The sequence below is a fragment of the Macrobrachium rosenbergii genome, chromosome 5, assembly GCF_040412425.1.
Source record: "Macrobrachium rosenbergii isolate ZJJX-2024 chromosome 5, ASM4041242v1, whole genome shotgun sequence".
Taxonomy (NCBI): domain Eukaryota; kingdom Metazoa; phylum Arthropoda; class Malacostraca; order Decapoda; family Palaemonidae; genus Macrobrachium; species Macrobrachium rosenbergii.
Genome location: NC_089745.1, coordinates 20,482,240 through 20,509,271, shown reverse-complemented (window position 1 = coordinate 20,509,271; position 27,032 = coordinate 20,482,240). Strand labels below are relative to the sequence as shown.

Genomic DNA, 27,032 nt, shown 5'->3' with positions numbered 1-27,032 from the left:
TTGTTAATACAAATATATCTATAAGATATTTCTCTAGTCCAATGTCCAAAGGATCGTTTACAGTTTATGTATTATCCCCGGATCCTGTTCCAAAACAGATCGTCAAACAGAAGTCGTCGAAAAGGACCTCCATCCGCCATACATAAGCAGTGAAGTCCGACGACTACAAATTGGTGGGAAGATTCTCAAGAGGCCAAATTTATTGAGCATTTACCTTTCCTTTGCTCTGAAGTCAAAAATATTAAATTTAAAATAAAGCACATCAAATGGAGGTGAAAATATTGCAATAAAACATTACTTCAATACATCTTAACACCCGTCTCAATACTAAGAAATATTTGTGAAATCTTCCATCACGCTATGGATTATAAGAGAGAGAGAGAGAGAGAGAGAGAGAGAGAGAGAGAGAGAGAGAAACATATGGCTCGAAACGCAACTAGTAAAAAAAAAAAAACAAAGAATTAGTTACTAAAGATAAAACTCCCAACCAAAGTCGAAGTTATAGGCATTAACCCAAGAACGAGACTATATCAATTTTGTCCTGCTCGGGTGTGGGACAAAATGCAGGAATATAAAAATAGAAGCGGAGACAGAACTTCAAAAAAGAATATCCCTTCACCATGACTCACTGCCGTCACGCGACGCAAAACAGCAGCACTTAGTTAAAGACGACGGAGAGAGAGAGAGAGAGAGAGAGAGAGAGAGAGAGAGAGAGAGAGAGAGAGAGAGAGAGAGAGAAAATGTATTAGGCAGTGAAAGCACGCAGGTCCATCGTGGCCAGTCAAATCAGTTTAAGCTGAAGTGCAGGAAGATTATATAGATTAAATTTTAAAAAAAAAGTCACGTGCCTTCAAGCCAAACAGATTTTAGATGAAATTATGCACAAAGGTCAGAATAATTTCCAAATGACCTGTCATCGGTCTTTTTGATATCTTATTTTAGGTCGAGCTGGTACCAAGTCAGTACGGGCTCTTGCTCCCAAAGCAAACCGTATCAAATGTCTTTATGTACTTTGAGCGAAACATCAAGGGATACATGATCAGTATACTGAAGGAAATATTTCTAGAGAAATTCTGACAATTTACTTTTCCATCAAGAGAACGACGCGTAATTAAATTATAAAAAAGCTGTACTAAATGATCCTAGAAAACAGCAGATTATTAATCTATCCAAGGAAACAGTAGACAATAAATCTACGAACTAGATGGTAGACTTTAACTACCACAACCAAAACGAGGTAGACACTAGACACTATCTAAACCAAGCGTACGGTAGCCTATGACGGAATCAACCAGGAAACTGGTAGACCTAACTAATCGTATCGAGTGTGTAGGCAAGCCGATGAAAATGCTAGATGGACAAGTCGACAGAATTGGTAGAGAGCAGCTTGCCCAACGCCATAACTAATCAACCAAAAATGAATTGGCAAATAAATTCCTTTAGATTTTCTAAGAATGTCTCCTCAGACATTTCTTCTCACTCCTTGCACTTCACATGAAATATTTGCAAAGTAATTCACAATTCTGAAAACTTCAAGTCTCTGAATTCTGACAAGTGACGCACCAGCGCTATTTCACCACCACAAGTGTTTTTCCTGACGTCACCACGTCACGATCAAGTCCAATCTACTGTACATACCGTTCACGTTTTTCTACCCTCAACTGGTGGACGAGATCCTGAATCTTCGTTTATCAGTTCTTTCTATCTCTTTTTCCACTTCCTTCAAGGATTTTTTTGACGTTCATCGTAGGTATATAGAAGTCAGCAGGAAGATCCCTCGATCTGACGAAGGCCAAGCTTGTAACGAAGGGGAGCGCACCTCCTCCCTACGGCGCTTCACGCGCAGTAGAGTTTGCAGCAAAGGAAGCAGGCTAACTGTGACGATGACAGCCGAGGGATTAAATAAGTACAGTGGGAATGATATGCACCGGGGAAGGGGGGAGACCCCCCTCCCCCACAAGGGGATTCGGGAGGATAAGGACGAAGGTTTGGGAGTGCGAGGGCGTCGACGTATGTCCAATGATGAAATGACATAATTTCAGCTTCTTAGACCTTAGAACGTTTCTAAGGTTAGCCACTCATAAAATGAGCGCCATCTTTGATAGATCCGAAGAGGAGAATTTACGACTCAACTAATGATCAGTTCCTTCAAAATAGAAATTATCCGAAGGCACGATTTTCGGTCTTCATTAAAGTGGCCCAATAATTAGAGCGATTGGTATCGGTCAAGTTCATTCACATGGGCCTGACGTCACCAACAACCGCTTCTCACCAGTGTCGGTCCAGAATACTTGGGGAGCAATTTCGTGAACAGCTTGCACGTGGTGCCCAGGATGGCGTCTAGATTAAGAGTGTCAGAGCGCCCACCCATCTGAGAAATTGATTGAGGTCCAAGAGTTTTCATGATCACTTCTGTGCAATCAGTGAGACTTTCAAGACAAAATGTGAGTTATGATAGTAACCAGTTTCAATTTCTGTAAATAAGTGTATGATATTACACACACACACACCCACTGTACACTTAAATGGGTGGTCAGAAGCCGTCAGCTCAAAAACTCTTCTTGCTCGTCCATGGGGCAGGTCATGGGACTAGGAACCTCACTCGAACAAACGTTAAATGCCAGGATTACCTTCTGCAGTTACTATCAACAAAGGTAAGCGAAATTTTATATATATATATATATATATATATATATATATATATATATATATATATATATATATATATATATATATATATATGTGTGTGTGTGTGTGTGTGTGTGTGTGTGTGTGTGAATATATATATGTATATATATAATATATATACATATATATACATTATTTATATATATTATACATATAATATATATACACATTATATAATCTACTGGTCACTTTTATAAATAACTGTAATAACCATAATGGCCTCTTAACTTGTCGAATTAGTCACACTTCTTGGTTAAGCTTGTCACTACAAAAAGGGCATTGTAGTTATGGCACACAAACAAACACACACACAAAAATATATATAATATATATATATATATATATATATATATATATATATATATATAGTGTATATGTAACTGTAATAACCATAATGGCCTCTTAACTTGTCAGAATTAGTCACACTTCTTGGTTAAGCTTGTCACTACAAAAGGGCATTGTAGTTATGGCACACAAACACACACACACACACACAAAAAAAAAAATATATATATATATATATATATATATATATATATATATATATATATATATATATATATATATATATATATATATATATATATATATATATATATATATATATATATATGTGCATATATGTGCATGTGTGTTTTATATATGTATATAGTGTCCCACTGTAATTCTGCAAGTAAACGGGACTGCAATGGAAAAAAATCTGGGTACAAAGAATGTTTTAGGAAAAGTGAATTTCTGCCAAGCTCAAAGAATATATAAAGGGTCTTTTATACCTGTGTGGAAAGGGCATCACTGCTGGAATTAATGGGTTCCGAAGAAAAAATCATTCATAATTATATCTAGGAAAGAGATTTGTGCGGGAAAGCGTTTGCTAGATTGTGTGGTGATTACAGAGTAGATGGAAGCGCAAGTTGATGGATGTAATGGCGAAAAGAAGAGAGGTTGGATGTACAGCTAATCATTGCTTAATTGAAGTGAAAGCTTAGATAGCTGTAAACTGGAGATGAAGAGGAAGAAATGGCGCTCTCAATGTGATTAAGACGAGAAAATTTGAAAACAAGGCCTTTACGACTACAATGAGATTAAATAACAAGAATGAGGAAATGACATTTTTGTAAACGAAAAAGATTATTGTCAGTGCAATCGCCCTAAGTAAGAACATTATTTGGTATTTTGTGTACGATATGGCCTTCATGCCTTATCACTGTAAAGTTCTGTCAGACTTCCTACAGTTTCTGTGATAAAATATTTCATTGTTAAGCCAAAGAATATCCCTAATTTGTTTCGTAAGTGGAAAAGCTAACTTTTTCAACTAAACGCAAGATTTTATCATCATTCATTTATTAAACTTCCTTCTCATTGTGTTCATTTAATGGAATGAGCTACACGCAAGAGCCTTCGTTCTACAATGTCACAAGTGACAAACGGAGAAACGTAACAAAAGACATCCTCCCAACAGGATACTTTCTATACAAACAAAAGCTATCGACATTCATCCATCAGTGACAGCACCTTCCTTCTTCTTTAGGAATCGTTCAAGAGAGTTCCCCTTGCCCGGGCCATCGTCAAAGGTCACCGTGTTTCCTGTTTCAACCGAGTAAATTATTCCCCCTGTGCCGAAGCGAAGGTTGTGCTAGGATTTCCCGGCATGACAGCAGCACGAACATCAAAGTATATTTAAGAACTTAACTCTCACGGAGACAGACAGACAGACAGACACACACACACACACACACACACACACACACACACACACACACACACAGAAAGAGAGAGAGACAGAGACAGACTGACTTCCGTATTCACTATTATAAAAGACCTGTTATAAAGAGATCAACATTTTGTCAACCATGAGGCCATAGATTAACACGAGTCTGATTAATAATTACTTAATCATCAGATACAGTGCGTATTGGTAATTTCTATTTAAATCGAAGTTTACGTTAAAAATTGGAGGAATAAGAAATGAATATTCAGAACAAGCCAATAAATGGAATCCAAAACTAAAATTTTACATTAGGACAGGACTAACCTATTTTATAACCCTAGTCTTGATTTGCAAAAAGAATACATGGTGAAAAAATGTGGATATTTAATAATAGGAAAAACAAATAGAAGAGACAAAAAAAAAAGGAAAAGCTACTGATTGGAAAGGCATACAGAAAAGAATATGCATGCGAAGAACATTTAATTTATGGAGGAGCTAAGCCATATCAGGCAGTTGTCATAACAGGACCTTAGTAAAAAAACGAGTAAGATGAAAAATAGTGTAGTACACATACACTGTTGGCCATTTCTAATAATCTTAGGATAAGATTATATTGGGAACTGACAGCAGGCGACAAGACTATGGAAATGCAAAGGATCAGACAATGAGTTTTAGGCACTAGGGATAATGGAGTTAATTCTCTATTAATAATACAGCGTATGAAAGACTGCCAAGGATAAGATCTTCCATCGATGGTCTAATTATCACATTTCAGAAATAAGTAATGTGATATACTCACACCCAACGGGTACATATCCAACACTAGCAGAATAGTAAAAGGCCACATCAATATGATAAACTTCACAAAATAAATAAGTTTTGGTCAGCAATACGTATGTTCTTCAGACGCTCGGCTTCAAAGGTAACCCAGGTAACCCTTGCAATGCAAAGTATTCAGCGTTACCAACGCACAGCATGGGATGAACTAGAAGCATGTTTCGAGATGACTAATCGGCAACCTTGTCTTTGGTCAAATCCACGAAAACACCACGTACTAATTCGCTCTAGATCTCTGTTATGGGTAACGTGATCATCATTTTGAATTAAGCAAGAGCAAATGAGATTTCATCACCTGCAAACTGCAGATCTATTATTCATGGGGAACAACCACCTCACTAGCTCAGTCAAGAAATCACTGGCAACGACAGCAAAGCTCTTTGAACAGTAACCTGTGGGACGCCAGACATTATACAACACCACCGGAGTCTCTCGTAATGGTAATAATTTGAGGACGACTTCACTTAAACGTTGTCTGAAAATGTAGAATACTCTGAACTTCATACATTAGCAGATTGACAATTTACTCATTCCATATAGACCATCGTTAGGAAGGTAAATACCATCAAGGTAAAGGAAAAGACTGGAGGTGAAAGCTGACAGCAGATAAGGTAAACTACGATTTTAGTTATATAATATACTGTGTGTAATATATATATATATATATATATATATATATATATATATATATAATATATATATATATATATATATATATATATATATATTATATATATATATATATATATATATATATATATTATATATATAATATATATATATATATTATATATATATAATATATATATAATATATATATATATATATATATATATATATATATATATATATATATATATAATATATATATATATATATATATATATATATATATATATATTATATATATAATATATATATATATATTATATATATATAATATATATATAATATATATATATATATATATATATATATATATATATTATATATATATATATAATATATATATATATATATATATATATATATATATATATATAATATATATATATATATATATATATATATATATATATATATATATAATATACATATATATACATATATATATTATATATATATATATATATATATATATATATATATATATATATATATATATATATATATATAATATATATATATACACACACACGTACATACATACATGCAAGGTATTCTCTTTTTAACACTTACAAGTTATACACTAATCACAATATCCAAAAACCTATTACACTGTCATACTTTAGCACAAGACAACTTTTTACGAGCTAACTTCCCATCACTTCTACGCAATTGTACATTTCTCACCTTCCCGGTTGTTGGTCGTTTCACATACTACGCAACAAGTCATCACGGCTGCAACGTTTTCTCTGATTTGCGATCAAAACTCCACATTCGCTTCCTCAAAGGCCTGCTATTACCTTACATGTTCAATGCCATTTTTTTCTTCCCAAACTAGATCGAAAAGATCAAGGTGTAAACAAAATTGAAAAAGAATATTAAACGGAAAATTACAAATTTGACAAAGCTAAGATAATTAAGCAAAAACATGTCGATACGCAAATACATGAGGGCAACATGAAAGTGCCGTTTTGCTAAAACTCTTTCTTCTTTCGTGACCCGCAAGTTTTATACCGGCATCACATGCTAAAGAACTGCATGGAATAAACGATGAAAAAAAGGAGGTGTAATATGATACAGGTTTTGTCGAGCAAGAGAAAATCAAATCGAAATTCATTATAACTGTAACACGAGAAGCAATACAACCAGATTTAGTCTAGGCTTTCAGCTACATAAAAATAACCCGCACGGGTTTCCAGCTCCTTGTCTGAAATACTTTCCTTCTCCCTATCCAGTCAGTTGTATGCAGCGTGACGCTGTACCCAAGAGAAGACCACTAACTTCTCAAGAATATAGAGTCACGTGACAAACTAGAGCCACAAGTAGTCTGAAAACTCCCTCACGTGTTCTAATAGCTTTATCTTGCAAACCAAGAAATTTGGAAGAGTACGTCCTAACTTCATGGGTTAAAATGGCAGGAGAAAACTTCATCCACTGTAGGAAATATTTTTTTTTGCGACAAGAATAGACTAACCAGGATGACATAATTTGCAACTATTTCTATATATTTCTTAAGATACTAAACGCAAACCTAACAAATTTTTTTCACAAACATACAAATATATTACACACACACACTGTTCATTCCTCCTGTCTTCAAGGGACACACAAATCACCATTATTATATATATATATATATATATATATATATATATATATATATATATATATATATATATATATATGTATATATATAATTATATATATATGATTATATATAATGTATATGTATATACATAATGTAAATAATGATTATATATATGTTTGTGTGTGTATATATATGTATATATATATATATATATATATATATATATATATATATATACATATATATATATGTATATATATATATATATATATATATATATATATATATATATATATATATATATATATATATTCCCAAGCCGACATCTGTTCAACCATTAACTCATTAACTCATGGTCTTCCTCAGGGATACACTAAGTTCATCCCAGAGAGGGAGACCACAGCTGCTGGGGAGTATTTCTGAAAGTCTCCAGCACCCCGAACCTGTGGTATCCAGGGAGTCTGGAATGGAATGGAATGGAATATAGAATTTATGCCAAAGGCCAAACGCTGGGACCTACGAGGTAATTAAGCGCTGAAAAGGAAATTGAAAGGAAGTGGTTTTAAAAGTGTAAAAGAAGGAAAACATCGCAGTTGCACTATGAAACAACTGTCAGGATGGGGTAGAAAAAAAGATGGAAGAGAGAGTATATGAATGGAGGGTACAGTGAATGGGATAAAAGGGGTTCCAGCCAGGGGCCAAAGTGACGCTGCAAAGAACCTTAAGCAATGCCTACAGTGCACCGCATGGGGCGCACTGACAGCACTGCCCCCATACGGGACCAGGGAGTTTGGGACCAGCGTGTTTGCAAATATAAATTTGGAGACGGCATGAAAGCGTCTCAGTGCAAACCGTGCTTGTCTGAGGTGGCAGCAGACTTTTGGGGACGTCCCAGGAGCTGGGGATTATGTAGTAGCATTCTGTCCTGTGAAATTTGTAATCTTTCTATACTAATATTTGTGTTATATTTTCATTTAGAATTCTTGTTTCTTGTCAATTTTTGGCGGTACTCTAATATATATTTATATATAAATCTAGTGTAGCCCTCAAGAAGACCATGCACTATAGTTGAAACGGCTCTCAGCTTGAGAATAAGTATAGCACCAAAGTGGCGGTTTTTGTTTGTCCCTTGAAGACATACTCAGTGGAATGCAAATAATTATATATATATATATATATATATATATATATATATATATATATATATATATATATATATATATATATATATATATATATATATAATATATATATATATATATATATATATATATATATATATATATATATATATATATATATATATATATATATATATATATATATATAATATATATATATATATACATAATCAAAAAAGCAGTGCGGAGTACAAAGAAATGTCATCCAAAATCTCTTTCCTAATTATTAGGCAAGTTCAGCGAACACCGTTCATAAAAGAACAAAAAGGAAGAGAACCTTAAACTGACGATCTTTGACGCCGTCACGTGAAAATAAAGAAACGTCTTAGTTACACAAGAACTTGAACCGCTCTCTCGTTACCTAAAGCCCCTATCAAATTCCCACCAGTTAGATCGCCTCATTGATCCTAAGGACTATGCAGGTCCTGTCAGTAGGGACCGACCTGCAAAGGAATATCCCACCTCTACCCACCCCACCTCTCTCTCTCTCTCTCTCTCTCTCTCTCTCTCTCTCTCTCTCTCTCTCTCTCTCTCTCTCTCTCTCACGAGTGTTTGGAAATTAAATAGCAGTCTGCTCAATTTTCTCAAGAAAAAAGGCTCTGGAAGGTCAACCTAATGTCCTTTTCTAGCCCAGGCCAGAAAAATCTTTGATTTCTTTAACCCTCTTCAGGGGAAAAGGTTAAAGCAGAAGCAGATGATCATTCGAAGACTTGAGAGTGAAAGCAAAACACAAGGAAATCATTTTTATAAGATTTCTACAGTAGTGCACTTATATGCCAGACAACACCTCATACAGGTCATGAAAAGGCAACCCTCATTCTGTCTCGCCCGACAGACGTATCTAAAACAGAAAGTCGCAGTCATTGTGAGCTAATCAAGAAGGACGCTTACAATAAAATTCCTTTCCTCAAGGTTCTCCATCAACAACGGGAACTTCAGGTTACGGGTGTTGAACATCGCAAAACTCATCCAGTTGAATGATAACCTATTAAAAACTCATTAACTCTTAGGCTCGTCTGTTCCTGGGGCCTCCATGCAAATTAATCACAACTACACCTACTGCATGAAATCAGTGCGTTTTATTAGACCAACTAGTACAGTAAACCTGATCACTATCGGAACAAATGACCTCGTCGGACTCGGTTACGTAGGATAGTGAAGTCCTCCCTAGACTGGCTAGGAAAGAAAACTCGTTTTTAGTACTGACAGAACCTACGGCTATTATACCAAAACGCGACATCAAATTACCGCGCATCGAGACCTATACGGTTTGGCTTTAGAGACAGGGGTACGTCTATTTATTTAAAATAAAGGACTCTAGTGCAAAATGATCCGAAGCCAACCATACAAACACTGTTTTGATCTTCATAAAGGAAAATGGGATTGAAGTCTTCATATGAAGAACATGAAACAAATTCAATAGACTATAGAATTCGTGATTACGTTCATTCCCATGGAAGCATAGAACACAAACATGACCAGAGAGAGAGAGAGAGAGAGAGAGAGAGAGAGAGAGAGAGAGAGAGAGAGAGAGAGAGAGAGAGAGAGAGAGAGAGTTACATAAATCAGTTCTAAGGTCAACTGATGTACTAGTTTAGCTGAACACGGCCTCTAGCTAGTAAAGAAAGCAAACTATCACTTACACAACTAGAGAATTACATTAACTGTAAAATGGTTCCACTGCTCCGAAAGTAGGGATTCCCTTGTTGGGGAGAGAGAGAGAGAGAGAGAGAGAGAGAGAGAGAGAGAGAGAGAGAGAGAGAGAGAGAGAGAGAGAGCATACGTGCAAAAAAAAATGAACATCTACAAATTTACAAGGTTCACATGACAGCTTCTTCAAAGTTACGAACTCATTTAACATTCTGAGCAATTTAGTGAAATCTTTCACATTATTAATATGGAAACTAATCCTTAAAATAATGCGTATACCTAGTATGTAAGAAAATCATTTATACTTAAGAAATTACCGGTGCAGAAATGTAAAGATCGCATTAGCTGTTCATGAAACAGAACCGAAATAGTTAATTCATCATGATAAATTCGTAAAAGGCATTATCTCGCAATCTTACCTCTAAAAAAAACACACGCACATATGTGCATACACATTTATATATTCAAGTTTATAGAAAGCATCTGTGGCTCGAAGGTGCTAGCCTCAATTGCCCAATGGATGCTCAAGGGTCTCATGTTCCAATGTGGAGTTTGTCTTTTCCTGATTATCACTATTGTACTCTCAAATGCATATCTATAAAAACATAAGCTAACTGCACCATGTCTTCATTGTTCTTCCTACAAATTGGTACACGTGCGCCAACGACAGTTCATTACATGCGGAAAACGTCAGAATATTTAATCTCATTTTACATCATTAAGTCACTGCGGAAGTTACCGCAAGCCTTAATTAATGAGACCGACAGAAAAACAGGAAGGGAGAGAGAGAGAGAGAGAGAGAGAGAGAGAGAGAGAGAGAGAAACTATGAAGGCTCATTTATCAATGCTTTCATCTTCCCTGACAGAGAAGAGATCTTAAATCCTAAACAGGTTGGACGTGGCCACATACAGAATGGAGGAAAGCCTCCCTTGTTCATTTTATAATGCTATAGCTAACGGAGGACCGATGGCCAACCGCAAAATGACTCTTCATCGTTCAAGCTGATCAGTTCTTAACAAGGCACGCGGGAGGTATAGTACACAGAGCCACCAACATGGTGTCCAAATCTATTTAACATAACGACCACAAGCTTGCCGTTACTCGAGGACAGGCAGTGGCCATTAAAATATTAGGAATGATGTTTCCTGTATACAAATGGATTAGGCAAACTGAATATTAATGCCCGACAAACCTACCCAACATTTAGTACAAATAATCCACTATAACACCCACTCGCTGGGTCAAGAAATGTAAAGGTAGGTAATAACATACCTCACGGAACTCCTTAAAATTATGTTTTCATACCCTGAGGGCCTGATCCGTGAGAAAGTTCCTGAACACGTGAAAAAGCAGTTACTATCAGTTTGAAAATAATGGGCCCAAAATACGGAAAAAGTTATGAAAAAAAAATAATTTCTAATAACCCTGCTTTCACAAGGACCCCCTTAAAATTTTGAGAATGATATAAGCTCGTCTTCTTTTTTCCCGAAGGAAGAAGGCGACACCCACCCTGGTCATCCTCGCCGGAGGATCCGCAGTTCGCTATGCAGAATTCGTGGCGTCTCGCCTCTATCAAGTGCTGGTCATTCTTCCAGGTGTACATCACTCCAGCGCTGCAGAGACGCTGTCCTTTGGAACTCCTGGGAGCTTGGAACTTTTACCGAGAGCTACTGTTGAATAATCTTTTCCCTCATATATTTTGTACGTCAGTACATGAAGACCGAACCATCAATAACAAGTTTTTCATAAAACTATGATGTCAGAGATACATCATTTCACTATTTTCAGTTTCCAATATTCACTCAGCATTTAAGTCAAAACTTTGTTCGACCTTTCACAACACAGACTTCTCCCTGCCACTTACAAAGTAGTTAATGAAAAAAATGCTTCCTGACAAAGTGATCCTCTCGTGAACGACTCTGTAAGCGCATAAAATAAAAATAGTTTATCACTCGTCTTTACACACTTTGTGCACTAAAAGAAACACGTCAAAGTAAAAGCTGAACGCTTACTCCATCCTATGTCACTCTCGATACTAATTCGACCTCCATTGTGGCACTAAACTCTTCCATCAAAAATTCCAGGCAGGAACCACTTATCAGTCACCGAGTGCCCTCCAAACAAGAGCTATCGATGAGCGTCAAGCCATCATTAACGCGAATTCACAGCAGCCTTCATTTTCAGTCGGCAAGTTTATTAAAAATCGTCAAGTCGTCTTCCTTCCTCTATTGCAAAATGCGAACAACAACAATGCAGGCCTTGAGAGAACTGAAGACGTTCCAAACGGGCTGCCTTCCTTATACCTTTCCAGGTATATTTTGAGTTGCCAACTACCACTTGTTCCTCGTCAGGGCTTCAAGAATAGACTTCCCTAACGGTCTAATGTTCAATGCAAAAGACACGAGGTGCACTTCGTGATCGTTAACAGACGTCTGGCGTGTCCCATAAGCGTGTATCCGACGATATAATTCCCTTGAGAGTAATGGGAAACATGATAATGCCAAGAAATATATGGAAGTATTCTTCTTCAAGTCGGGCGGTAAAATAATACATGTAAGAAAAAATCCTGCCAGTTCTTTCTGAAATCTGCTTTCTAAAACTGGTACAAGAAGCCGCCTCATAATCTTTAAATTGTTTATAATGAGGAAACATACGAAGAAAATTGGAAGACACTAACTTCAACTACATGTTCTTAAAGAATTATAATTAAACTAAAATATTTGTATGACGGGATTTTTAAGTCTTAAAAATTCCGTCGTTCAAATAAATTGCTGAAACCAACCAACGTTAAGTCATTGGGTCACACTGCACTCGGTCCATCGCACAACCATAAATGGACTCAAGAGGCACTATACAATTATTAATTTGTTACATTAGGCACCTAGTGCTCTGTCAACTCTTCAATTACGAGAGAATACAGTTAAGTATCTCGAGCAAGATGTGTACACACACACACACACACAGAGAGAGAGAGAGAGAGAGAGAGAGAGAGAGAGAGAGAGAGAGAGAGAGAGAGAGAGAGAGAGAGAGAGAGGTCACTTACCCTCCAGTGATATTTCTCCAGTTGGTGAACTGAGTCTGGCCAAGGGTGGGCTACCAACATTTCGTGCAGTATAATGTTCCAAGAGAACGAATGTTGAACGTTGTCTGGCAAAGCCTGAATTTTTAAACATCCACGGGCTGCTCTTTAGAAGAGGAGCCCGTGCGTTCACAAGACCATGTCCTGATAATTTACCATCTTTAATACAAAGGCTTCAGCCTTATAGTTCAAATTGGCACTGGTTATGGTTTTAAAAGTTTCATGCAGTTCGAATCTACGGTTATGTCTACGATAAAGCGATAACTAATCGCATTTTTACTATTTCCATTTAATGACTAATTAACAGAAAAGATGTATTCAGCAACAGTTAAAGCCTAATTCATTTTTATCAAAGATATAATTCTATAACAAAATCATCAATTTCGTTCAAAAGGATTTAAAAATTTTTTACTTCATATGCGACCAACTAGAAAAAAAAAAACTGACGCGAAGCCCAACGAGGACATGCAAAAGAGCAATTAAACAAGTCACGAGCCAAAGCTTAAAAAACCAAAGAAATCCTATACAAGACTCGACTCCTTCAGGTGTGCACTCATGGGAAAATCTTTCTCATACCACTATACGGAGACCAAATGCATTATTCAGCACAGAAATCAACACGTGTTTATTCCTTTTACTTTCTTTCTACAGCTTTCCACCTGGAGAACCTTCATGTCTTAAGATTACTATGAAGCTGAGTACGTACAGACTGATTCCTTAAAGATAACGGCTGACTGAAGATGCTTTCAAGTACGATTCTACAAGTATAAACCAAACTATGTAATACTGTGACTGAAGAACTATAAAGTGGGTTTCCTTGACAGTTTTTCGCCCACATGGCCGAAAACAGCGAGTCAGAAATTCAGATTTCTATTTATTTCTGCCTCAGGATCAGGTTGAATATGACCACAAGTCATCCTGTCTACTATTTGTAAGTTTTCGTTACTATTTACTATATTTGTGTATTCATCTTAAAATCAAAACTACTAGCACGACAACGGTGAAGTTGCCAATAGTTTCCATTTCCTTTTCTTTAGATTCCTTCGATCTAAGTCCGAATTGTCAGCCTGTACCCTAAGCCCTCAACAGGAAAAAGTACATCCCACCATCTTCCCACAGAATTCCTTTGCCTTCCTCGTCCTTCCTTCAATCGCCTGTTGTCAATCACGAGTTTACATCAACCTAAACTGCTCATCAGTTACGTTATACTAAGAAAGATGGCATCAACAGCCCAACAATTGCTATAATTAAGGATGGCAAATGATGGAGCGACATAATGATATACATAATGCAAGGTATTCACAAGCCCTGCAGAAAAAATATGCTTTTACTGAGGACAGACTCGAGATGGGATACGGTCGCATGGACGTCGATCTATTCGTATTTCTCTTGCACTTGTTTCATGGTCTTTTCTTTTCTCAACAAACGACCCTGACAACCTCAGGTTCTTTCCCGACAATGGCAATGATTCCGTCGGTTTACAAGGCAAAAGACACTGCAGCTTTGATCGAGAGTTGGAAGCCAGTCATTGAAACATGTGAACGTTACCAGACTTAACGATATCTATGTAGGTTTTCGTGAAATTATGTTTGTAGCCGCAATGGATGAGCAATATGAAGAGTTACAGAGAACAGGGACATATCATTTTGGCAAATTCAGGAGAGCAGTCTGAATTCTTTGTAAAGACGCCACGCGGTTCATGGAAGCCACGAGGAAAGATGCGACGGGAACACCATGACCTTAAGAAAAGCGTGACCCCCAGGTAGGCCAGTTATAGGACTTGTTTGCGCCGAACCTGACCCAAGGAAACTTACGGTCGTCTCATTTTTTATTTGGGAAGAGCTTAGATGATAGTAATTCTGTGGTTGCAACATCATCATCCCGCCAACGGCGCATGACGCTCGTGTCTTTTCTGTGCTTTATCTTCCACAAATCTCCTGCCTCCCTTCTCAGAGTTCTTATCCAAGTAGGTCTGGGCCTTCCAACTCTTTCGGTGCCCACAGGAGCCCAGGTGGCATTTGTCACGCACTACTTTCCTAGAGGTTATGGGAAGGACATTTCAAAGCCGCATCTCCCTTGCATCATTATATTTCAGTTACATATGGAACTTCTGTAATTTCCTTCATCTCTCACTACCCTGTCACTTGCCTCCTAATCTTCTTGAAGCGTTATTGTTAAATCAACAAAATCTTTTAGACAGTTTCATTGACATCCCATGATTTATGTTCGTATAGCAATATGCAAAACAGATGTGCCTGACGCGTATAGTTTACTTTCGTAGGCAGTTAATTCCAATCACTTGATTTCCAAATCTTACTCTACCCTGACCACTGACGGATTGCTTTTTTTAACCTTAACTAAATTCAGTCTCAAGAGAACCTGGAATTACTATTGTTCCTAAATATTCGAAAGATTCAACCTCATTAATCCTTTCTGCATCTAAGGTAATTTCATCCCTTTGCGCACAATGTGTTCTCATTACTTCTGTTAACTGTAACAAAATCCGATCTCCGATGCTAGTCTAAAATCTCATGTCAACTTTTTTTTTTAAATACCACTTAGTTCTCATTGCAAAGGACACGGAACTCTCATGATATAACCATTTTGGTACAAATGCAACAATACCTGAACTTTTCTAAGCATTGCCTTAAATACAATGTCCTTATTTCAGCAATGATACATTCTCTTCTATGAATAGCGTTCAAACGAAAGTAGACGAGATCAAGTCTAGTATCAAAATTAAATCATCGTGAATCTCATCAAACCTCCGAAATTACAACCCTGGCATCTCAATTTTTTTTTACTTAAGAAATAAAAATCAAATGGGCAAACACCTGTCAAACCTCACAAGAAGCCTCTAAAGAAATGACATTTTTTCAAGCATTACCTAATTTCATAATGAAGGACAACGTGAAGTTTCTATTTACAAAGCGAAATAAACTTTTCCAAGCATGACATGCTGCACATCCATCAGAAACTGAATAATTTGAAATATTTAAATTTTTTCTTGCCTTCCTCCCATTGCTACTACTGTTACTACTGCTACTTTACATAAAACGCTCAACCTGAACTGGCTCGGCAACATCTCAACTACAGTGGGAAAGACCCCTGGGTCTCGTCAGGGGTCAGGAGGGAACTCCAGCCCATGTTGATAGAAGGTTGGGCATCGAACGCGAACGACAACGCCGACCGACGCCAACGACTGCCAGCTACGTAACCCGTACACAGACGACTCCTCGAGTTTCTGCCATCGACAGACACGCACGGAACCTTTAAACGCGGGGCCAAGTATAAAGATGGCAGGCTAACAACAGCCCTGCCAAGGTTAAAGTCAATCTCTGGACCTGAGCCTAGCTTCAGCATCTCTGGTTTTCTAGCAGTCGACCCTTTGCCTGTTTGGCGTATGGCGTATGTTATGTAATGGAAAGACGGTCTTCAGCGTTCCTAGCCGGCAACGGTATTGTATAAGGGGGTGGCGTTCATTATTCATTACGCAAAATGCAAAGTTGCCAGGACAGGCTGAAGGAACTCTTTCTACAGCGCCGTTCGTACAATGTAGATTCTACGTATATCTCTTGGACTATTACCTCTTACCTCTATTATTACCTATTAAATAGTTATCATTGAGTGAGCTTCAGGAATAAATGACCGCCACTTATAAATCAAATTATATAGAACACTTCAGCCTCGATGACCGTTGAAGTTCAAATCAGGTAACAATCAGTCAGTTAGTCTACTTATGTTATTAGGGATTTATGATATATCCACTTTCCTTCATTAGAAAATAGCAACGTCAGCCGACTGAAGAGTAGAAAGAGCACGGACCATCACGTGTTTAGCTTCAGGGAATACGTCTTGAGAGGTATCCGTCTGCCCTTCCCCTTCTCCCCCCTCTCTCTCTCTCTCTCTCTCTCTCTCTCTCTCTCTACCCACCCAACCCTCTACCCTTTGCGTCTGTGTCTCTGCATAAAAGGTTGAAATAAAAATGTGGATGGTGTTTGGAAAGGGCAGGGTATGACCAAATAATGAAATGTTGCGAAACAAAGACATCGAGTGGATGGATGAATGAAGTCAGGGCTCTGTTCTACAATAACCTTGTGGGCGAACGAACTGCTTCTTAAGAACTTGGCCAACGGCGCTTAGCACTAAAGGAAGCGCGTGATATCGTCTTTATGTTTTTTATAAAAGGAGCCGGCATGACTGGCCCAAGCAACATTCCAAGAAAAATCCAAATGATGACTAGCAATAATTAACAAAAGACTATCAGCGTATACGTTGTCGCTTCAGCAAATGCGCAAGTGCAGATGTCTTCGGAAGATTCCAATTCACAAACACACAGAGAGAGAGAGAGAGAGAGAGAGAGAGAGAGAGAGAGAGAGAGAGAGAGAGAGAGAGAGAGACTTACATACTTGAGAAATAAGGAAAGTTGCCCAAGTTCATCACAATCCCAGTTACTCATGCAAAATTGCAACCTTAACATTTTTGTAATAACCTTAATTAAATTAAAGTTAACAGGAAAAACAAGGCATACAGAACTGAAATTTTCAATGTTATATTCTACCGCATAACCTCAACGACCATCACGTTCACGTCCTGTTGCGAAGGTGGAAACGATCCAGTAACAATTGCCGTCCCACAAAGCAAGAACTAAATCAAGGGAGAAATTTCTCTGAAGGCGTGGTGGAGATTCCATTGAGGTTGTAGATAATTATCTCATTAATCCGTCATAAAGTAATAATGACAGCGATTATTCATACAGGTTTAAAAACTGGACTTAAAATACAGGCAACTAACGAGCGGACTATAATGCCTACATCCGGCAGGGATGTAAAAGTTAGTGTTTATACAACCTCAAAATACTTCACTTACTACAATGCATAATAACGCTGCTTATATGAAAGGAAAAACTGGGGCTTCAAAGCCTCCGAAAGAGTAATTGAGATCACATGCTGGTATTCTATAACGACTGAAGAGGAAGTTCAACAGACTATTTTGAAACTAAATTAACTTCGAAGCTCTTTTGTAAAAGGCAAAGATTTTAGATCACGTTCACTGCCAGTTCTCGGGATACCGGATAGGTAAGCCGGTACCTTGTAACATAACGACCTGATGCATGTCGTTCATAGCTGAAGTTACATTATATAATTATATTTGTGTAAGTATACATATATACATATACAGTATATATATACATATATATATATAACTATATCTATCTATCTATCTATCTATCTATCTATCTATATATATATTTATATATATTTATATATATAAATATATATATATATATATATATATATATATATATATATATATATATATATATATATATATATATATATATATATATATATATATATATATATATATATATATATATATATATATATAATATATATATATACACATATATGTATAGATATACAAATAGATAGATAGATTTCTGAAGGTAAAACTTTCGTAATGAAACTGTTTGATCTTTCTTTTTCTTCTTTTTCTTGAGTGTGGGAAGTGTCAATACTGCGGTGGAGTTCGCGAAGTGCCCACACTTTCCTAGATTTGTTTGCCCAGCTGTACGCTAATGAAGTCCGCGGGATTCTTCAATCACTCAACCAAAAATAAGCGCATATCAAAGGTACAGTACATTAAGCTGGGCAAAACGAACAAGAATGAGAATTCTTTAACTAATAATTTGAAAATCAGATGCCTACCTTCCTACAGTGTCTATGTACCTTTTTTTTTTGCTTTTTGTTTTTTTAAAGCTTTTCGTGCTCCCCACCAAAGGACGGCCTTCACCCTGACTGTGGAGAAGGCCCTCCTTGTTTGCCGCATGTCATCAGTTACAACCCCCAATCTCAGCTGGATCTTCCTCCGCCCAAGGCCAAATATCTATTCAGGAACCTCTTCCGAACACTTTATCAGAGGCATCTCTCTTTTTCTATTCCTCAACCACCCTCGGGCGTCAGAGAAGGAAGGATGGGGTTTCCCGAAGTGTGTTCACGGAAAAAAGTCTATTTGCAAGATTTTTTCCTCGCATGCAATTGGAAACACCGATTACTAAAAGCCCTTTCTTTATTAAGGCACACCAGCACCTGAAACAATGACGCCAGGGCTGGTTCAGATTGTTGTGGCACCTCTGCAGGATAGGGAACCTTAGGTTCTACGAAACCTGTAACGGGCAATGATACCAAAGGCACAAGCACTAAGTGAAATGAAAAAATTTATCTACTGAATTACAGCCGGTGAGTCAGTCCTCATTACCATGAAAGAAAAATCCATCCGGGATCTTTCGTCCGGCTTGAAACTTCCACTGTCCACAGAACGTTGTTAGGAACGATAATGAACGAAAGAACAAGGAACAACAAGCAATCTGATACAGCTGAGCAACGATGCGTTGGATAAGAATTTCTTTTTTATTCTCCTCCTGCCTCATTTCGAGCCATATGGCTGACATCCTGAGACAGTGAAAATTATTTTTGCATTCATCTTGAAAAGATACAGTGACGCAGGAACACATCAAGGGCACCTTGCACCAAAAAAAAAAAAAAAACATGAGCAGAGTTAATGCAGAGATAAACTCACTTGATGAAAATTTTATGCAGGCTCACAAGCAATCATGCACACTGTGTGGTATGTATGTGTATACATATGTATATATATACTGCTATATATGTTATGTTATATATATACAGTATATATACATACATTTTCACAAACACACAATAGTATTACGGTGTACACCTTGTTGCCTAAGAATCTGTTTAATAGTTATCATACTAAGACAGCGGGCAATAGAATCATAATGCATAAACAAATGATCATTAAATAAGAATAGTTTTCCACTCATCGATATGTGTTAGCGAAGTCCTCTGGTAATATAGTTTCTGTATTTTCATTGCTAATAACACCCACCTCTCTCTCTCTCTCTCTCTCTCTCTCTCATATTCGTACATCACACCTATTCAAATACTGTCCGTAATGGTCAGAGCACAATGGTCTATGCAAAGAATGTATTCTAATTACTCTTTGTCGATGTGTTAAGACAATGTGTGTGTGTGTGTGTGTGTGTATATATATATATATATATATATATATATATATATATATATATATATATATATATATATATATATATATATATATATATATATATATACATATACATATATATACATACATCTATATATATATATATATATATATATATATATATATATATATATATATACATACATATATATACATACATACATCTATATATATATATATATATATATATATATATATATATATATATATATATATATATATAGAGAGAGAGAGAGAGAGAGAGAGAGAGAGAGAGAGAGAGAGAGAGAGAGATACCCAGCAACAGGTTGCCAAGTCCGATCTAGAGGTCGATCGTCAGTTATGCAATGTAAGCCAGCCTTTAGCTATAGATTATTCATTTATGTACAGAACGTGAGTACAAATTTTATCAAAGCAGAAACCGAACAAGACTCTTGTAATGCGTTGACAGTCAGAATATTCATTCGAAGTTGCTCTAACGTAGCTTGGTCAGGAGCTTGACAAACAGTGAACAGCAAGACACAGCCTGTGCCCAACTGCATTCATTAACTTGTTTCCACTGCCTGCGGCTTGATCACGGATGCTGAGTCACAAATACTGCTTCGAAAATGCTTCAAGTGAAAAGGCTAGACTTGAAAATCTATTAACGAAATCCGAATCTATTTATTAGATTGAGAATAAAAGGTTATAAATATGAATGAAAAAAATAACTAGGAGCTCCCACCTTAAAAATCGGTCTAAAACTGTCAATAATCAAACTAGAAGAAAACGTTCTAGAGCATTTTCGAAAAAGGTAAATCATACTAAATTAAAAAAAAAACTGACAGTTAATCAATTCGCAACAGAGGTGAAACAATTTAATACCTGATATGACCCAATATAACTAAAACTGAATTTACCATGACCCAATACTACTATCTAATACATAACATGACTCAATATAACAATCTGGCACATTACCAAGCCTGGTAGCTAAGGTGACCCACTCTAGCAAAATTTGACGCCTGAAGTAACCCACTTTAACTCAATTTGGCATCTGCTATGACTCACTAAAGCAACTTTTTGCATCTGAAATTATCAAATATTAACTAAGCTTGTCACAAAAGATGAACCACTGTAGTTCAATTTTCCACCCAAAATGACTGTGTAACTAGAATCGGCATCTGAGGTAACCCACTCAAGATAAATTTTACACATAAGATGACCCTACGTATTTAAATATGTCACCTAACACGACCAACTAGAAGCTTCTCTCTCTCTCTCTCTCTCTCTCTCTCTCTCTCTCTCTCTCTCTCTCTCTCTCTCTCTCTCTCTCTCTCTCTCGAAGAAACACACTCACTGACAATGTGTCAACAGAGGGGGACTGATAAATAGGCCGCCTAATCAGTGTAAACTAACTATGAAGTCTAGACCTACAGTACCTAATCAAAGGCACACCAAAGGAAAGACCTGTTATTCTGCGTCGCTGCTTTGAGAGCATCATGAGAAATTTATTTATTTAAATACGAACGCGACGGATAGGCAAGGGCGGCAACGCTTAATGACAGATAATGGACAGAACCTCAACCAAACCTACTCGCCTTGTTCCCGGAAGGAATTTTGAAGCTGCTTGCAAAACTAACACTGCGGAAAGGTAGTTTAAAGCTTTGATCATTTCAAGTGTTGTGAAATTGTCAGCTAAAGACAAAAGTCGTGATTTTTAATCGTAAGTGCGTCATGGAGTCTTTGGGGGCAGTTTTTCCTTTTTTTTTTTTGCACTTACTCAAAGGCTGTTACAGTGTAACTGAAAAATATGACATGTCTGTTACCCAGGTTAACACAATTACTATGTGTAGCCACGGCAGAATCTTTTTCACAGCTTAGTTTTATTGTTCTCAAATGACAGCCAGGAATTTCTCTCTCTCTCTCTCTGATTGGCATTACGGTTTATTTGGTTTTCCACAGTTAAACTTCATGAGAACAAACATTCTGATATGGATGGGAGCATTTACATTTTTTAATACACACTATAATCATTTGCGCAGTGACAGGGGTTCACAAATCTATGGGCTACGCCCGCCCCCATTAGGTATTCTCCCAGGGATTCAGAAGTCATGTCTGCCTATTGAATATAAAATAAATGCAAGCTTTGCATAAACACCGTTACTCTAGAATGTCTAATCAATATGAACATTTTCTACGGAGCTTCGTAGAAAATGTGAATATTTTTATTAATGCTAACCTAACATTAATTCCTAATGTAGCACTGTTGCATAAGGCCATGCACAGAATGGCGCCCTACATACGGAAGAGTTCAGATACACGAGAGAGAGAGAGAGAGAGAGAGAGAGAGAGAGAGAGAGAGAGAGAGAGAGAGAGAGAGAGAGAGAGAGAGAGTAGGCCAAGGACAAGGGCTTCTGAGCGGTTCTGAAGAGTGGAAGAGTAAGCACAGAGTAGGTACCTATCCAAGCTCAGTGTCAGCGACGAAATCATGGGAAAGGGAATAAAAATGAGTGACTTACGTTTTCTATGATTCAATGCACAAATACTAGGGGTAACTAACCCAAGTCCCTTTTTGTAACTACAAAAGGACAAAAGCGGAAGCCAATGTGTGGAACGTGGTATTCGATATGGCATCAAAAACAAACAGTGAAGGGGCACGCCCTCACTCAAGTAACGACCTTGCTATTGTTACAGAGAGAGAGAGAGAGAGAGAGAGAGAGAGAGAGAGAGAGAGAGAGAGAGAGAGAGATTATTTCGCATGACCGTCTAGTACTCATTGCGGGTTAATTTTTCATTCACGAATATGATTTGTAATGTACTCTCTCAAAGGAGCAATGTTTCGGAGTTAAGAGAGGAAAAGGAGAATAACTAACCAGAGTGCATCAAGGCTTCGTCAAAAAGCTTGTGCAAGGATTGTAGAAGAAGTTTAAGGTCATTCGCTGACTATCAAATTCCAACAAGACGCCTTAGAAAATCTGGACTCCCCCACGATAAGGGAGGAATTGTTTAAATGTATGCATTTCATACATTTCCAAACAAACAAAACACACACATTTTGATAATTATATTTATATGTATAAGTGCATCCGCTCCGGCCAGCCTTCGAACTGGGCCTTTATCTTATCGGTCACCAAGGCACTAATCAACTGCAAATTTGAGTATATTCGATATTTTATATTTGAGACAATATTTATATATAAATATAAACATATATATATATATATATATATATATACTATATATATATATATACTATATATATACACATACTATATATTTTATATACATATATACATATGCTATATATATACATATATATATATATATATAAATACTATATATACATATATATACTATATACATATATATACTATATATATATATATACTATATATATATATATATATATATATATATATATATATATATATATATACATATATATATATATATATATATATATACATATATATATACATATATACATATATATATATATATATATACATATATACATATATATACATACATATATACATATACACATATATATATATATACATATATATATATATACATATACATACATATATACATACATATATATATATACATATATATATATATATAATAATATATATATACATACATATATATATATATATATATATATATATATATATATACATATATATATATACATATATCTATATACATATATCTATATACATATATCTATATACATATATATATATATATATATATATATATATATATATATATATGTATAATCTTAAGCTCAAATTAAGAGCATTTCTGCCTAGTAGGTTGACATGCTCTGAGTAAAGGCTAGACCCGCAATCGAAAACTGTGGCCTTGCTGAGGAGGAGCACCGAAAATAATTGGCAATGGGATGATTGATAAGGTTAAGGCAATGAGTGCTTTGTTTCTTTATCTTCAGTCCCGGACGCCTGCTGGACGACCTTTCTTACAAACCTGTGGGCAACGGCAGGGGATCATCGGCCTTAGCCAGGAACTACGCACTAGAAGCAACTGGCCATCCTTCGGTGCATTAGTCTATAAACAGTCATGGAATCTGCCACGTAAATGTAAAGTCTAAGTATACCTTAGTTTAACCAGACCACTGAGCTGATTAACAGCTCTCCTAGGGCTGGCCCGAAGGATTAGACTTATTTTACGTGGATAAGAACCAATTGGTTACCTAGCAATGGGACCTACAGCTTATTGTGGAATCCGGACCACATTATACCGACAAATTAATTTCTGTCACCAGAAATAAATTCCTCCAATTCTTCATTGGCCGGCCGGAGATTCGAACACGGGCCCTGCAGATGTAGGGTCACTAAGCGTATGAGGTTTGTAAGTCTCCCAGTTTCTCAGTACAAGGGATATATTGGAAAAAGTAAAATGGAACGAAAGAACCCTGAATCAAATTGCCCAGATAGAAAATGAACTCAACAGATGGACACTGGACATCTTTGCTATCTGTGAATCACAGTGCAAAGGAATGGACATATAAAAAAGTGGATGGGGGTAATGTGTAATTCAGGTAGAACAGATGAAATGTGTAGAAGGGTAGGTATGATCTCGCCTTCAAATACATTAAAGGAACAGACTGCATGAAGAAATAAAAGCTGAATGTTATACAGAAGTTCAGAATGTTACTAATAAAATACCAGAAAGAGATAGGAGTTGCTGGCGATAATGGAAAAGTGAGAAGGAACAATGAAGGTATGTAGGACTGTCAGTTAAGGAAGGCCGGTGAGCGACAGCAAACAAATAATGTGGTGCAATTTATTATTTTTTGTCCTGCAAATAATTTTGAGGTTGAAGTACGCTTTTCCAACAAAATATAATCTATAACTACACTTCTCCAGATGGCAGTAATAGAAATCAAATACACCATATAGCCATTACTTGAAAATTAAAAACACTCAGGAATACAGGGCGCTACGGAGGAGTAATGTCGGTAGTTGTCACCAACTAGTTATTGCTACATTTCCCCACCCCCAAAAGTAGACTGAATCTAGGTTGAAAAGCTGCTTGAACAGACTGGCTTTTGCAACTGACTGTCGAAATAGATTTGCAGTACTAGCAGCTAAGGAGGAGCACTAAATGAATTTGGCCTGGTTTGATAATCTGATATCAAGAATGTATATTATGATACTGCTGGCTATGGGGTAACAACATAGTAACTTCGGCCATCAGATGAAACTTGGCTATAATTACGGATAAGCAGATGCAAAATGTACATTTGCAAAAGTTCCAGGAAGGAGACCAAGACTGCAAAGTAGACCATAAGTATTCAAGTCTCAACACTGAAGTTAAATGATCATCGTGAGATAAGTGAGAATACTAATACAAGCTGGCCGATGATGTTGATAAAGCCATGTATTTAGGAACTGCATTGGTGTTAGTTAAACTAACACCAAGAATTATGCTTGAATAACCATGGAAGCAAAGAAAACGAGGAAAATAACTCAAAATGAAGGATGGGTCTATTACAGCTCCAGAAACCGATGAAAGGCCACACTGGTCATAACATTTTTTAAAGGTCTGAAAAATGACCTGGATGTACTTATAAATGCATTTTTTTTTGCTAAAATCAATATTAAAACTTTATGGAAAAAAATTTACAGTGGAATCACTGCGGAGATAATTTTAGCCGAAATAACACCTCGTATATTTACTAGAGCAAATTTTGTTTATCTGAAAATATAGGTTTACGAATATTAGGATGGAGTGAGATATCAGACAGCACTATGAAAGGAAGATGGAGATGGCTTGGACATATCCTTTGCACAACCCCTAGGCATATAAAGCACAGAAAAGAGGCTGAATTTCACAGATGGAGGTGATGTTACTATTTAAGTAACAGATTATATATATATATATATATATATATATATATATTATATATATATATATATATATATATATATATATATATATATATATATAATATATATATATATATATATATGTATATATATATATATATATATATATATATATATATATATATATATATATATATATATATATATATATATATATATATATATATCGGTCCTGGTCGTTTCGGCATAACCACTTTAGGCCGTAACATCCAAAACAATGTAAGACGTTATGTTTATGGTATTTACCATTATTATTTCATGTTTTACGTACATCCCCAAGGGGCTGGTACTAAACATTTAAGCCCATTTTGCACGTAAACGTGCTTACGGCCGAAATTCCGAATGCATATATATATATATATATATATATATATATATATATATATATATATATATATATATATATATAATATATATAATACAAATTACTATATTATATTAGCTCATTTTTACTAAAGTTTTCGAAATGAGCACGAATTTGATGACGCTTCTGTTCGAGTAAGTACAGTGTTTTGATATTGTCTACATATGATGTCACCCAACTGATCAAAGGCCCTTGATCCGGTCCACCTTCACGAACCACCACTGCAGAGAACCTAATCCAGGGCCTACACACCCACCCCTTCTTGGACCCGGCAAGGGGAAACCAGGCCTGCCCCTCTA

At 36.3% G+C, this 27,032-nt stretch overlaps 1 protein-coding gene across 19 annotated transcripts in view; it reads right to left on the bottom strand.

Moving 5' to 3' along the window:
• The window catches only part of LOC136838576 (uncharacterized), a 211,861-nt gene that overhangs the window by 53,371 nt on the left and 131,458 nt on the right, over nt 1-27,032 (bottom strand). Inside the window, exon 1 of one of the 19 annotated variants that reach the window (XM_067103763.1) lies at nt 11,829-12,589. The exons of 15 other annotated variants lie outside the window; for them this stretch is intronic. In XM_067103763.1, coding sequence (XP_066959864.1) covers nt 11,829-11,922 — 94 coding nt within the window. In that variant the 5' untranslated portion in view covers nt 11,923-12,589. Of the gene's footprint in view, nt 1-1,638; nt 2,033-6,586; nt 6,610-11,828; nt 12,590-27,032 lie in introns of those variants that run through there. 3 more of the 19 variants (XM_067103746.1, XM_067103751.1, XM_067103747.1) reach the window with 3 other exon arrangements.